At 34.7% G+C, this 16810-nt stretch overlaps 1 protein-coding gene across 1 annotated transcript in view; it reads right to left on the bottom strand.

Annotated features, from left to right (window-relative positions):
- LOC150097489 (cell adhesion molecule Dscam1-like) overlaps window positions 1-16810 on the bottom strand; it is a 396227-nt gene that overhangs the window by 23352 nt on the left and 356065 nt on the right. The window contains exons 13-15 of the mRNA XM_090407275.1: window positions 14707-14855; window positions 12356-12487; window positions 7105-7266 (exon numbers count right to left, since the gene is read on the bottom strand). Coding sequence (XP_090263401.1) covers window positions 7105-7266; window positions 12356-12487; window positions 14707-14855 — 443 coding nt within the window. The remainder of the gene's footprint in view (window positions 1-7104; window positions 7267-12355; window positions 12488-14706; window positions 14856-16810) is intronic.

Here is a 16810-nt window from a genome sequence, read left to right as displayed (position 1 = left end):
CACTCAGTGACGGGCTCCCCGACCACTGAGCAGAACCGCTCATATTCCGAGGAAAATAATTCACCGACAAGTACCCCTCAGCGGGCCGTGCCGGTGAACACTTTCCCCAGAGACTCAAAGTGCTCCCTTAGGGCAAAACCTAAGAGAGCGAACTCATTTACCCAGGATAACAGCAACACCGAACCTCAGTTAAACTTCATTGGTTCAGCATTGCCATCCGTTACCCTATATGGGCATCTCATATAAAATCAATCACCGACTATGTAAGTAAAGGTGAAATCTCAAAAATACGGACAATCTCTAGGCCACTCCATAGTGGGCGAAAGACCGTCCTAATCTCAGCGTTGGTTCCACTCAGTGACGAGCTCCCCGACCACTGAGCAGAACCGCTCAAATTCCGAGGAAATAATTCACTGACAAAGCCCCTCAGCGGGCCGTGCCGGAGAACACCTTCCCCGGAGACTCAAAGTGCTCCCTTAAGGCAAAAACCCCAAGAGAGCGAACTCAAAAACTCATCGCCCAAGGGGGTAACAGCAACAGCCGAACCTCAGTTAAACTTCATTGGTACAGCATTGCATTGTTGCCATCCGTTATCCCCAAGAGCATTAATGAACCAATCGACTATGTAAGTAAAGGTTCTATCTCAAAAATATGGACGATCTCTAGGCCACTCATTCGTGGGCGAAAGACCGTCCAAATCTCAGCGTTGGTTCTACTCAGTGAAACTCGATTACCGAGCAGAACCGCTCAAATTCCGAGGAAAATAATTCACCGACAAAGCCCCTCAGCGGGCCGTGCCGGAGAACACCTTCCCCGGAGACTCAAAGTGCTCCCTTAAGGTAAAAACCTTAAGAGAGCGGACTCAAAAACTCCTCGCCCAAAGGGGTAGCAGCAACAGCCGAACCTCAGTTAAACTTCATTGGTACAGCTTTGCGTTGCTATCCATCACCCCCAAGGGCATTAATGAACCAAACCCGCATCTCACGGTCGATTGATCCAGCCTAAACCTTTACAATCAGAGTTTACAAGCTTATGCATGTTATTGTCTCCTATATGAACTGTAAAAAGGTGTGCTAAACTATTAATTACAAAACAAAATTCTTCATAAGATTTTATTAGAAATAGTCATAGAATTCGAGATAAAATAATTGATGTTATTAAAACCAATATAAACTATAAAAAGGCCCAAACTAAAAAGGTTTTTATAAGACAAATGTATCCGGAAATCTGTATAAAATTTTCTGTTTTAATATTGTTTGTTTTGCTTTTAGGCTGTAATATCACCGTGCACTGTTCTTACTTCATCAAAACTTCATTTATAATGAAGCTTTGATAAATATTTCTTGGAATCCGATATAATTGAGCTAATACTTCAATGATATCTATATAATGAATTAATATTCTATCATATATTAACTATAACATATTACCTTAATATGTTATATCTTTTAACTTGTGTATGTATGTGCGCTTGCGTGCTTAATGTAAATAGCTGTAGGTAAAATTGTAAAGTTAGAGAGAGAGAGAGAGAGAGAGAGAGAGAGAGAGAGAGAATCATGCAGTGTTCAAAAACATATCACACATTTCACTACTTTCCCTAGCTATTTAATGTGGAATGCAGAATTGCGAGAATTAGCCACAAGCACGTGCTCTTTAAGCTTTAGGCAGAACACCTTTGCAATATTGTTCAATTAATGAGATTACGGGTTATATTAAGTAAATATTTTTCAGCTACTACAGACACAAACAATGCGCCTAATTTAATTAGCTTTTGAGCAGTGGAACTGTAGTCCCATTTAGTCTCCAAGAATTAATAGAAATGCAACGTCTACAGTGAGACCGACATTCCACTCGGAACTTGCATCTCATTGCATTTTTATTTCGTTTAGCTTGAAACGTTGGATATTGTGACTAAGACATTCAACACATCGTAATTGGGACAAATGTTGCGTGTGTTAAATTTGCTGGTGAAAAGACTACAGTTAATTTGTTACAATGGGAATGGCTGATGCACATTGTTGAAGTTAAAAATATCAGTATGCAAACGAAGTTATAGCGAGTTCAGGAATGCTGTTACAATTCTTATGTTAAATAGACTTTTGTATCCTTTGGAAAATGTGCACAATTCGAAACTCATTACAGACTTTTGCAGGGAGTTTTCTACAAACAATGTACTTGCTTAAAAAGGAATTAGAGCTTTATATATATTGAAATCTTAAGGTGATTCTGGAAGTAAGACATACCATACTTTATACTGTCGTGAACTTTAATTTCTGAATTATTTTAAGATTGAAATTGATTCGCTTCTAGAGGAGATTCTAGAAATGAAGATTCTCTTCTAGAAACATGATTGCATTTTTTTAAGGTTAACAATAGCATTAACCGGGCTAGTTGGCCAAGTGGATAGCGCCTCTATTTGCATCCAACAAGCGATGGGTCCGAATCCGACTACGATCATGGATGTATCTTGAGGTGCATGAATTTAATCTCCAGGTGTGAGACTGCCATTCTGCTTTTTAATAGTCTTGAAATGACTTCAAAAGTTTTATGTTTGGTATGTAAAGCAGGATTTTCTGTTATTTCTAACAATTAATTTATCTACACTATCAATGTACAATACCTTGAAAGCCACAGTACGTATTTTAGAAATATATCCATTATTGATTTCCAGGATAATAAACGATTAAGTCACAGTACATCATAAGATTGTAGGTTTTAAGATGGAATGTATGTGGATTTTTTTTTCTTCAATACTAAGGCTATTTCTTAAATGGTTTTTGAAAGCACAAACTCGGAAAACGTGCAATAGAACTGAATTATACACTTTAGCTGTTTAATTAATATATTTATTTGCCATAATCTTTGTTATTAACAATAAAAATAATTAATACAGCACATAGAAACTTTAAATAAATTGATAGTAAACGTAAAATTATGTCTTTTAAATTACATTAGATAATAAAAATTGTTGAAAATTATGGTTTTATTTAAATTGCATTTTATAATAACAATATTAAGAATTTAGTTGTTCTTTTGTTCTTTTTAATTCAATTCATTTTAATAGTAATTGTCATTGCTCGTTTATTGTGAAAAGCAGTTTCTTCTTTAAAGATTTTATTTATTTATTTATTTATTTATTTTTATTTTTATTTTTTGAAATCCAGAGATATGTCGTCTGCGTAATATTTGGTTTTTAATACCATCAAAAGATGAATAACGGTCAACGTCTAAGCCTATCTACACAGTTGTTGATCCTCCAACAGAATGACATAACACGTATAATTTAACAAATTTTCAATCGGCCAAATAAGAGAGTTTATCTCTCTTGCACGAGCAAATTGATACTACATGCATAAAGCTCACAAATATATAAAATCTCCAATTCTCTACATAAATAACTAATAACTGTTTTAAATACCGAACTGTGGCCTATCCTATCTACGAAGTAAAAACAAACAAATAAAAAAAAAAAAAAAAAAGTAAAAAGACACCGATGGAAAAAAAAAAAAAAATTAAATCTTCCAATATCGCATGACGCATCGTCTTATAGATCGCGCTTTGTTTTTAATTTATCGTCACAGACTCGTGAAGAAGCTATCAGAGCCTTTAATCCTGTCATGAGTTTCCTATCACACCTAGAACAAGTATCAATATTAGAAAAAAAAATGACAGAATAGCGTGAAATCTATATCCTTCTATTTATATAGCAATCCTAATCAAATCCAAACCGTCAAATAAAAAATATATTTTTTTTCTTCTATACCATAAAAGGGTATAGAACAATAAGAAAACCATTATAACTGAGGATGATAAGGATAATGCTAATGTCATTAAGATCTTTCTTAATATTAATAAAACGGTATCTTCTAAATAATAATTTCTAGCAAGATTATAAATCAAACTTCCACTAACATTAAAACCAAAAGAAGTTTTTAAATTCCTGAAAACCCTCTTAACCTAAAAAAGCAAAACCAACAATTTAGAATTCCAATATCCCTATACTGGAGCTTCCTAAACTTTCTCAGTTCGTGGTGCACTTAGTAATTTTTTACGGCGTTCTTAGACTAAACGAAATACCTAAAAGTACCGTTTATTAAGTACTTCTATCCAAACTGCTTAATAAGTATTTTTGTCCTAAAAAATTAGTAAAGTTTTGAAAAAATAATGCATAATAATCGCTGCAGGGACCCTGGCGCACAATCTGGACCATTGCTTTATACTCTATAGGTGATAGTGTCATCAAAGGCTAAATCGTTTAAATACCCTCGCCTGCCGTAGGAATTTTGCACGTTATGACTATTATTTTTCTCGCAACGCTTTGCTTCACAAAAAAGCGTAATAAAAAAATAAACGAAATAAAACATTATTTCAAAGATGCTTTGATAAGGTCATTATAATAAAATCTTTCATGAAAACTGTTGAGACGATATTCAAGACATTTAGTCACAATTTCGTCAGTACCTCTCATCACTCTGACCTCCAAAAAATCTCTGCATGATTATACCTGTTTACCGAATAGGGTGACGTCATAGGTCTAACATAAAGAACGGGCGTGCGCAGTTCGCTACTCAAGGTGGATTTCTGGCGTGATGTTTCGAGGTTTGGATTTTTTTTTTTTTTTTTTTTTTTTAGGACGCTCTGAAATTCGTGTGCCATGAGTTTGCAACTTCTAGTGTACACCATATCGCTTACAAACCTGGCATCAGTTAGTAATAACTGTTAACTCACTGGTTAACTATCTAAAATCTATTCATTTCAGTTCTATATTTAAACTGGCATCCATAAAAATTCAGACCTCACGATTATTTTTGATAGATTTTTTCTCTCTTTACTAATATACCACTAATGGAGATTCTTGATTTAAATAAAGTCCTATTTCCCTACCCTTCAGACATATTTGAATTATTCAAATTTACAGTATAAGCAAGTTGTTTTACAATGGAAACGAAAAATATACAAATAAATAAATAAATGCCACTACAATGGGTTCTCCGATCTCCATTGTTTGGCTAATTTCTATATAGAACAAAGCACTCAACACAACACAGCTACTCTACGACCTTTAGTTTGGCTGAGTTGCGTAAATGTCGTTTGCAACTTGACCCTATGGACCAAATACATCAAATTCAAGTAATTCATCTGACCATGGGGCCAAATGGAACCATAAAATACAATTCACAATAGAAAATGAATCAGATAAATGCCTGCTCTTTCTTGACGCTTGAGTCCCCGTTCTTTTTTATTATTTATAATAAGTCAACACTCCTATAGATAATCACCCAAATCAAGCTTTGGACATCCCGCACATGATCGGATGAAAGAAAATTATGCTATAAAACATGTTACAAATAAGAAACTGTTTAGGAGACAACAGTAGCAATGAAACATCCTAATCTCAAACATATGGGAGTCGCATTTCTATACCTAAAAATTGAATTCATTGATGATGCTTGAATCAATAAACGTTACTCTAAACCACAATATATATATATATATATTTTATTTTTTTTGGGTTAGATGAGTGAAGCAAGAATGATTTTCATATTCCCCGTTATCTGTAGAAGAAAATGTATGGATGGGGTAATATAGGGCTATAGGCGCTGATCATGGCAGGAAGGTAACAGCAATAACCGAGCCTCAGTTAAAACGTCATTGGCTACATCATTGCAGTTCATTACCGTCCATGGGTACCCATTTTAGTCGCCTCGTACGACATGCATGGGCTACAGTGAGGGTAAGGTGTAAAACCAGCCACAGAACTTTTCAGTTCAAATTTTCAAGCCTCAAAAAAACAGACAAAAGTGTTGTACCCGACAGTTAAATTTATCTACCACTTTTTGAAAAAATATTTTTTTTCAAAAAAAATTTTGAAAAAAAACTTCATTGGCTACAGCATTGCCATTCATTACCCTCCAAGGGTATTAATCCAGCGGTAAAATGCCTTCCCCTCTAACATAACAAAACCTTATAGTCCTTATAAGGACTGGTTTAAAGGGGCGAAGCAAGAATGCTTTTCATCTTCCCCGTTATCTGTAGAGGACAGTGTAGGGATAAGGTGTTATTGAGCTATTAAAACTCTGATCATGGCAAGAGGGTAACAGCAATAGCGGAGCCTCAGTTAGAACTTCATTGGCTACAGCATTGCCATCCGTTATCCTCCAAGGGTATTGGATTGAATGAATCAATCCTAGTCATTCTATCTCCCAAACAAAACCTTAGTCCTTATATAAGGACTGGCTTAAAGGGGCGAAGCAAGAATGCTTTTCATATTCCCCGTTATCTGTAGCGGACAGTGTAGGGATAAGGTTATTGAGCTATTATTAAAGCTCTGATCATAGCAGGAGGGTAACAGCAATAGCCGAGCCTCAGTTAGAGCTTCATTAGCTACAGCATTGCTATCCATTACCCTCCAAGGGTATTGGATTGAATGAATCAATCCTTAATTATAGTCCTTATAAGGACTGGCTTAAAGGGGCGAAGCAAGAATGCTTTTCATATTCCCCGTTATCTGTAGAGGACAGTGTAGGGATAAGGTGTTATTGAGCTATTGATTAAAGCTCTGATCATGGCAGGAGGGTAACAGCAATAGCCGATCCTCAGTTAGAACTTCATTGGCTACAGCATTGCTATCCATTACCCTCCAAGGGTATTGGATTGAAGATCAATCACCGCATCTCACGGTCGATTGATTCTTCAACCCAATCCTTAATTCAAACAAAACCTTCAGTAAAACCACAAACTGATAGTAATTATAAAATGGTGTATTAACTTTTAATTTCAAATAAATTATTGCAAATATTCTCTAAATATTCTCATTAAAAATTAAAATGTTTCTTTTACAATTTAGTTCAATATAAATTTTATAAAGTATTGAAAAAAAAAAAAATGTTTTTTTTTTCTAAAGAACACGAAATCTGCCCGCCAAAATTAAAATTGCTGTTCATAACGGATTTTTCTTTTATTTGGTGATGGGTTTGAAGCTTTTCAACTAACGTTAAAATACTTTGCCTGAATTTCATAAACATCTACATGGAATAACCAATAAATGCACTCCAAAAATATCATGTTGGCTCATTTACAAGCATCCACTTCATAAAGACTTACCTTCATCGTCTGTAACAAGCGTAAGCACTTGACCAGGCAAACTTCTTCCAAAAGCATTTTCAGCTAGTACGTGAATATTATAAGACATTCGAGGGTTTAAACCTCTTATCGTTGCTTCAGACTGCGTTCCAGGAACATCAGTTGTAGTGACACCACCACTTCCTTTAACAAAAAAAAATCGCACTGGAATATCACTATTATGTAAGAAAGTTGCATTTTAACTAAAAGTGATATATACTTCAGACAACCACTTTGGGTTTTAACAGCTAGAATTTGAGACTTTGTATCATGCTGTGTAGCCAAGATCTGCCACGGTGCAGTCAGATCTTGACTGTAACGTGGTCAAGACCTGATCACGAAATGGTCAGATCTTGATCATTTCGTCGTCAAGATAGGGTCAGCATGACGTGTGATCTGATCAACATAGCACTATGAAAACTTTTTTAAAATATTATTCTCCTCTGAAGATCATCGAAATAACAATATTTCCACGATCTTCAGAATGCTAAGAGAGGTTCGTCATATGCAAAAGTTATCGACCAGTGGAGAGCAGAGCGATTAAAATGGTCATGTTGAATTATTAACGAATTCATTAGCGACATGACATTTCAGCCAATCCTGTGATAGCATTCTCCATAATAGCTTACTGACTAAATAGTTCCAAATTGCTGCCGAAGTTTGATAGAGATTTGTTCATAGGTAGATTACGATCAAGTCAATGTTAAGAGGGGAGTCTTAACACTTCTTCTTCTTCTGGGAAAAAGGCAATGAATGCCAGGATCTGGCTATTTCAGCATATTGAATTTAAATGCAAGTAAGATAATAATAAATCTCAAGAAAGTTGTAAGTTTTAACAAAAACTTCGATTTCAAGAGTGAGAAATAAAGGAAATTATGGTAACCTTATTTCCAGCAAAACACCTTCAGATGATTCGATCTATCACTAAAAGTCTATATCACCTGTTAGAGGAACTTCTCTTCTAGATTTTGTTTTATTATTTTGCAACTGATTCCAGAATTCTCGAATTTAGCGAACATAAGCAATTTTCTTCAAAGGTAAAATTTTATCTCAGAATAAACTCAGGTTTCAACATGCGTTTCTGAAATTAGTGTAGAACACACACGCACACATAATACGCACTCGTACATACAATTAAATACTGATTAGGATTACGAACATCGCATCGCCATCCGTTTAGGAGGCCGCGGAATGGAGGTTCTCCATTAAGTCCTCTATTCACTTCTTTCTTGAGCTTTTCTATATCACTGAGTTCTAGCGAAGTCTTTAATTTCATCCTCCCATCGTCTCTTTTTGTCTTCGTCTATCTCTCTTTCCATCTCTGATATACCACTCACATATGAACTTTGTCCATTTTTGAATGTTGCCTCTTGCAGTATGACCTTTCCATCGTCATTTGGAAATTTGAATGGCTGTTATAATGTCTCTCACTCTAGTCTGAGCTCCAACTCAGGCGTGAGGCTTTCTATCTAGAATGGTAATACTGAGTAACGATCTTTCCATTTTCCTCTGGGTAATCCTCAACGTGTTGGTCAAGGTCCACGATTCATTTCCATATGTCATGACCGGAAGTATACAACTGTCGAATATTTTTCTTTTAAGGGAGATGGAATGTTTCTCTTAAGTGCTTCACGGTATTTTCCAAAGCCAGCTAATTTGAAATTTACGTATAATTTCTTCTTCACAAACTCCCTCTATTGTGAACTTTTTGACCTAGGTAAACATAAGAGATTACTATATCAATTTCATGGAGTTGCATGAAATTGATATAGTACATAACCAGGGGCGGCTCGTGCATAGGCACTGCGGAACTGCAGCACCCCCAATTTTTCTCGATACATAAATATATTTATTAATTTATTTATATTTGCTTGTAATATTTCATTTTATCATCAACAATCCTATACAATTCAATTATTTTTTATAAAAAATAATAAAAATCCATCTTGTAGCACTTAGGAGGGCGAAGGACGCTAGCAGCACTGTGTTTATCGCAGTGTTATATTGCTACGCGTGCAAGCATATGCACGTCAAAGTGAGATGCGAGCTACTAGCGTAATGCGGCACTGTCCGTCGCGCAGTTCCACTGTTGTTTATATGCAGTTTGCGCCAGTAGTAGAGTGTTCGTAGTGCTTATCGTGTTTACTCTGTCACTTTAAATATTTGTACATTGCAATTAAAGACATAACATTTGTTATAGTTTTTATTTTAGAACATTATTGGGGTTAGGATAATGGATTTTATTTTTAAGTAATTTTGAATTATACTAAACTGTATAATTTTATCGATAATAAACAATATTTTTTTATGATTAATTTTTTTTTTAAATTTTATCATAATTTTGATATTTCGTCCAAACACGTATATTGTGCTTACAGTGTTTTATGTATATTTCGAACGTTGCAGCACCCCCACGATTTCAAGCCACGAGCCGCCACTGTAAATAACCATGAAATACTGACTTTCATGGTTATGTACTTATTATACATTACTTTTTGTTTTATCTTTGTTCATATTTAATCCTTTTTACTTTCTGTATTCAATTCAGTGATCATTTGTTGAAGTTCTGCAGCGTTTAATAAAGAGCAAATCATAGGTAGTTCAGTTTTTTCCCATTTACCATAATTCCTCTATTTTTCTAATCCATTTTTTTAAATTTCTTCTATGGCTAATGTAAATATTATAATGCAATAATCAATGCTTATATTTCAAAAATAACATAATTTTTTATAGAAGTAAAGAAGTGGAATAGCAGATAATAATTGCAATGTGTGTTTCTTATTGCATTCTTGAATAGTTACGACGCTCATTCATTATCCCAATAATGGAGCTTTTTTTTTTTTTATTTTTGTACTGTTGACATAACTGTGCTTTACTTAAATATTTCATTAATACGATCCAGTAATAAACGAGGAAATTTTAACAGTACATATATTGGTCGCTGAATTAAACGTCAACAACTAGGAAACCATTTAAGAATGATGATGATGATCAATAATAGTCAATTAAGTTGATTACAATGCGAAAAACAAAGGATCTTTTTGGAGTTCGAAAAGGGATTATTGTGGGTGTCCGTCTGGTTGGAGGCAGGATTTTGAAAATAGCAGAGCTGACTGGTTTCTCAAAAGGTACGATATCCGGATTGTTTAATCGGTGGAAGCTTTTCTAAGTGGCGTAAATTTGGTACTAGACAATCTATTAGGAACGAGATCGCCGTCGTCTGAGAAGGCTTGTACCGACAAACAGAACTTGCTGTGTGTAGTAATAGACTGAATCATTTAATGAAGGCTGTTCCCGACCCATATCTCACTGAACTATGTGTATGGAAATGAAAAGGATCGGCTGACAGTCACATGCCTATACAGAAATCACCGATTTCTGCGTAGAGCTGGAAAGTTAGTCTACCGTGGTGTCTGGAACACCGTAACTGGACACTGGAAAAAAGCCATGCGATTCGACTGGTCAAGGTATACCTTGTTCTGTACCGCGGGAGCCCCCAAGAAGCGATGAACCCAGTTTGCTTTGTAAACACAACTCAAGTTTCTAGAGGTGGCATCATGGTTGGAGCATGTTCTGTTCATACGGAAGGGGTTCCTTGATATTGGTGGAAGGTCCTGTGTCCTCCAAGGAATATCTGGACTTTGTTGTAAATCAAGTCCATCCTGCAATGTTGACTTTTTATCCAGCAAGTAATGGTTGTTACACAGTTACAGATATACAAACGTTTGCAAAATAACGGATGTCTGTGCCTTAAGTTACGACACATTTTATTAATTTACCCCATTATGAGCTTGCATACTCTAAAAACCATCAATTTTTTTAGCGTACCTTCATCTCGACTAATGCAATTATCAATAAATAAATAAATAAGCTAACACCTTTTATTCCTTTATAGGGAGTAGGGGAGGCCTTTATACCCTATATAGCTTTTGGAGACTGAGTGGGCAGTTCAATCTCCACCGGTAGCCAATCAGAGATAGCTGGCCTATGTCTATCACTAATTCTAGCAGCCACCGATGAAGAGGCTGACAAACAAGTGCTGCCATCTCTTGGTACCTAACCCTAACAAGATATGCCACTGTCTGAAATAATGTGGGTACTATGGTCGATTTTCTTGAGTTTCCGGGATGGAAAACCTGAGTTTCCGGGAGGAAAAACCCATTTGCCCATGCCAGAGATAGACTAACTCGGGAACCTATCAAAGAAAGGCTTAGAAAAAAAAGTTCCTCCAGTCGGCGCCTAGACTTGAACTTAAGTCAAACTTCAAGAGACCAGGCGCAGACGATTTAAGCGCCACTTCCACTGAGCAACACATTAAAATTGAAAACTTCGATAAGTTTTAAATGAGATCCTAAATATCAAATATTAAATTCCATCCAGCCAAATGAAAATCGAATCACGTGGCTTACTTAGGCATATTTTTGCGTACATCCAAATTCAAATTTCGGATTTTGAATTTTTTTTTAACTCTAAAATTACATCAAGCTAGCTGGAAGTTATTACAATGTATAATTTTCACAAGTGTTATTATTTTGTGCCACAGCCACTAGTCCAATTGATCAATAAAGCCCTTCAATCGTCATTCTAAGCTATGCATTTTGCGAAAAGCCCATACGGGTAGAAAGAGTAAGGGATAGAGAATGACTGAAATCCTGTAATTACATTCCTTATATTATGAAGCCCTAAAAGAGTGACTGCTTATGTAAGTTTCAAGACGTTTATTTATCTCTTTCATCAAAGGATTTGCTGAGTTATCTGTGGTTAGATGTTTGTGGAAATTTTTAGTGTGTAACCATCTTGTTATTCCTCCGCACGTCTCCCTAAGAGCCATTGTGTTATACCCTTCACAGAATTATTGATTCTAAAGATTCTTCGAGTTCTAGACCAGATACGAACTCGGATCTTTCCAACAAAAGGATATATCCTTTATCGACTGACCCATGCAAACCGTTGTTAATTAACAGAATTAGGAAAATATATTATGCCACATGTTGTCTGTCATATTTTAAAAATACTTTATAGCATAAAAATACTGCGGTCAAGGTTGCTTCGTTTGGGGTCCCTCTCTCGTGGCTTTTCAAGTCTCTGCTGTGTATAAAAATAACTACAATTTGGCTCATAGCCTAAGAATATTTAATTTAACGCATGTACAAAGTAATGAACACACCAGAGATGTAAAACCTTGCACGAAACCTAATATAAAATTCACTATAATGAGAAAGTAATTACAAACCTTTCGTTAGCTCGGAAACCACCAAGTACCTTGTAATTGGACTGTTGCCACTGAAAGGGTGTGACCAGCGTAGATGAACTGAGCGGCTAGAAACGTGGACTACTTCTATCTGTCCTGGATGATCTGGAGGCTCTGAAAAAAGCAAAATACTTTCTTCATAAGCAAGCAGGATCACGGTGTATGTGCGATTTATTTCCTTTCTCTCTTTCCCTCTCAGAAAATCATTTTAAGAAATAGAAACTCTGTTATAAGACTTTCATAAAATACCGTTTATGAAAGGAAGAATGTAAGTAACGTATAATTCAGCAATAATTGTGTTTGGACTTGCTAAGCCTCTGCCTTCACACAGGTTCAATTGCTTCTCATTTGAAAATCAGACGGAAAAGCTGTCAGTGGCGCCTGCAGCCAATTAAGTAGGCTACTCTTGGTAACCAGAAACGGGATACGTCGCCCATTAGTATAAAGCGACCACCAGTTAATACAGCAAAGCAGAGCCATGGCTATAAATTTATCATTTGGCTCTAGCCATCACAATAATTATCATACTAGCTTTACTGTAAATAAATACTAAAAGCCTTTCTTTTAAGCTTACACGGTGATCTGAATACATTTTTTGAAAATTATGGAGACAACTACCGTGTTACATAAACTGCAACAACAAGTTTATGTATTTATATAGATAGATACATAAACTTGTTGTTGCGCCCAATGTATTTCTACAACCAACAAATAACACTAATAATAGGACTCTAGCGTTGATGTATACTTTTTTTTTTTTTTTCACCAGAGGTCAGACCAACAATTGTTGTAGCGGTTGGTCAGTAACTTTAACAAACCAGTATGGTTGTAGTGTAGCTTGTTGTCTGTGTATAGTTGTATGCTCCAGAAGATGACCTTGACATAAAGTGCGAAACGTCGAATGTAGATTTTAGTTATATTAAACTAAAGTTTTTATTCAAACACGGTAGTTGTCTCCATAATTTTCAAAAAAATACTAAAAGCATTGTTGTCAGAATACCAAATTTATATTATTATAATATATATTCAAAAAAGTTCGGTATATTAATATATTTCGTTAGTTATAAAATATTTTCAAAAGATTTTTCAAAGTATATATATTTTATATGTAACATTATATTATACATAATAATATTTGATTATATGATATCTTACTTTAGTTTTCCCAATATATTTTAAAATTTATCCCCGTATTATGTTATTTTATTAGTTTTTATACTTTTTGATTTGCGCTTAATGCAATGTAAAAGTTATTCCAATAACAAAAATGTTTATTTGAAAATCTTTTTAAGCATTTATAGCTTTAATTAATCTACGGAATATTTTGAATAGTTTTATTTATATCTAACTAATTTTTTCTTATTCTGTATCAAATATAGCGAGAAATTTGGAAAATATTATACAGTAATATAATCATCTCTTCACAAGAAAACATCGATTGTACCGACCTCTAACAGTGTAATAATAATTAAACTGCCTAGCGTAAAGACAGAGAAAGGGAGGTGCACAAAAATATTTTGTTAATTTGGACCAGAATCCCTAAAAATAAATAAATAAATAAAAATGGTGCCAGTATTAAATGTTATACAGATATATGCAGGCAGATGATTTTCTTTGTTTGAATTAAATTGTGTACCTGAATTCGAGACGCACAAATACATTTATTTATTAATAAATTTATTTATAAAGGACACAATCTCAAATTTAGATACCGCATTTAACTCAAATATAGGGAAGCGTTTCTATGCAAACTTTACAAGTAAAGAATACAAAAATAAAGTAATTATTTATACTACTGTATCTTCTTGTTACAATAAATTTTGCAATAAAAAAGTGAATAATTATTTCTGTATTTGTGTGGGGGGGGGATAGTTTTGGATTGGATGTAGTGAGGCTGGCATTTGTGAAAAAGTGCTTATTAATAGGTATAACAAAGAAAACGTTAAACGAACTGAATAATACAATATCAATAAAGGTTTTATACTTCATAATGCTATACATATAAAAATTATTCCCGTTCTGTTTTTTTTTTAAGATTCTCTTATTTCTTTTTTTGTTTTACTCAGAACAACAAACATTTAACTTTCCTTCGTAGTTTAAACTTTTCCACAAAAGTATTTTGAAATATATCGTTCAAGAAGTTTTTTCTACTTTTTTTCATTAGTTTCAATTCACCAACCAACTTTCTTTTGTAAATAAAAAATTACCAAAATTGAAAGCATCGTGCTGCCATCTGTTGTGATTATATCGCAGATAATAAAAGCACATTTAAAAGGAATAGAATAATACATAATATATATATATAACTGATCATACCAAAAAAAAAAACTTACCTTGAACAATCATCTCAATTATAGCTTCATCACGTCCGTATTCGTTGAAAGCTCTGCATGTGAAGACGGCAGAATCTTCTCGCTTCACTGCATGTAAAGTCAACTGTGACGTCACGCCCTCGTGATGTTCGAAGAGCCTTTTAGTGTATCTGCGCTTTGAAGAAACAGGAAAGGGTGAAAATGCATGAATACGAATAAATCCTATGAATGTGTGTGTGTGTGTGTGTGTGTGTGTGTGTGTGTGTGTGTGTGTGTGTGTGTGTGTGTGTGTGTGTGTGTGTGTGTGTGTGTGTGTGTGTGTGTGTGTGTGTGTGTGTGTGTGTGTGTGTGTGTGTGTGAATACTGTATTGTATTGTATGGTTTCTTAATGACATTTATAATGCTTAAATATATAGTAGATATTTACGCCTTTACTCACGGTGCTTGAAGGCATCACACTGATATTAACTGTGTGGTTAGAAACACCTCCCTTAAGTCCCCTGGGGATACTTTGCTGCTTTAATGACATGATAAATCGATTTTACGTAGTGTGTCGAAGCTATGCATCTTAGTCACATGTTGCTAATAATATTAGTGGCGTATACTCTCCCAAGAGTTCCATATAAGTGCATATTATGTATTTCATTGCACTTAAATTCCATAACTCTATGATACTGCACTGAATGAATAACACTCATAAATTTAGATGGCTGATAATAATCTTTTGAAAAGAGCCATATCCGGCTAAATGTTACAAATTGGGAAACCATTATATTCATTTACGCTTTCGTACACTCACCATAGAGCAGGGTTCCCAAACTGTGTTCCACTAGAAGTTCTGGAATTTGTCATTTTAGTTTTCTAAGCATTTTTCATGAATAAATATTTTATAGTGGAAATATTCCGAGGAGAATAATATTCGTGAATATGTCGAAAAGCTCAGACCCAGAACGCCTAATAACATCTGTGTAGCAAATGTTAGTGACCAAGCCGTGTATTTTTAAACGTGGAAGTATTCATGAATTATCGTTAATTTTCACACATCGAAACCTTTCAACATTTGGGAAAGGGAATACCGCTGTTTATGACGCTTCATAAAAATTGCCTACAATTGTATTTATAACAATGGGTGGCATATCCTCTGTTTTCAAAACTGAAGGAAATGACATCTGTGTAGCAAATGTCAGTGACCGAGAGGCATATTTTTAAACGTGGAAATATTCATGAATTATCGTTAATTTTCACACATCGAAATCTTTCAACAATCGGGAAAGAGAATACCGCTGTTTATGTCCGATCATAAAAATTGCCTGCAAGCCGATTACAACAATGGGTGGCGTATGCTCTGTTCTCAAAACTGAAAGAAATAACATCTGTGTTGCAAATGTTAATGACCAATCAGCAAGGAAATATAAAGAAAATTTTTCCACTAAAATTGAAGAATAAGGTAGTCTGTATCCGGTTCTCAAATCTAGTAATACTGAATATTTTCTTCTCAAGTTCGTATTGGAGCGAAACTTTGGAAACCGTAGTGCCGTGATTTTTTAAAAGTAATAAACCTGCAGATTTAAATTTTAATATGAATAAGAGACAAGGGACTTTGTTTAATTTTGGTATTAAGAAATCTCTTAGTGAAGGTGTTTGTGACGCAACAGCCTACAAAGCATCTCCAGGATGTACAAAAGGAGAGGAAAACTACCAGCACACAGGAGAAAAAGTCTGCATTCACTCTTAAGTACTTATAATAATATTATAATTTTTTGGTGATCAGAATGGAATATGTCGATGAAAATCAGCACAAATTAATTTAATGATGTTTAGGTTTAATTGATGTTTTATTAATTATTAATTAATGATCAATTATTAATTAATAATAAACAAATCAGCTAAATTAACAATTAATTAATGTGACATCTCCAAGGTGTTCAAGGATTCATCACGGGAGGGCACTCTACTCTACTTAGCTATTCATATCTAACCGCCTTCCCTCCTACTATTCTCCTACTACACATAACTACCATTAACGCCATCTATCGCCCGCCACCATCATTATTTTTGTTTGTAAATTGCATCTTTTATGAAGGCCGATTAACCTGTACGCTGGATGAAAACCCGAGTTTCCGGT

This window comes from Typopeltis vanoorti, chromosome 17 (genome assembly GCF_054136105.1).
Source record: "Typopeltis vanoorti isolate ZY-2024b chromosome 17, IOZ_Tvanoo_1.0, whole genome shotgun sequence".
Lineage (NCBI taxonomy): Eukaryota > Metazoa > Arthropoda > Arachnida > Uropygi > Thelyphonidae > Typopeltis > Typopeltis vanoorti.
The sequence above is the reverse complement of the archived record's forward strand: the minus strand, read 5'-3'. Positions and strand labels throughout refer to the sequence as shown.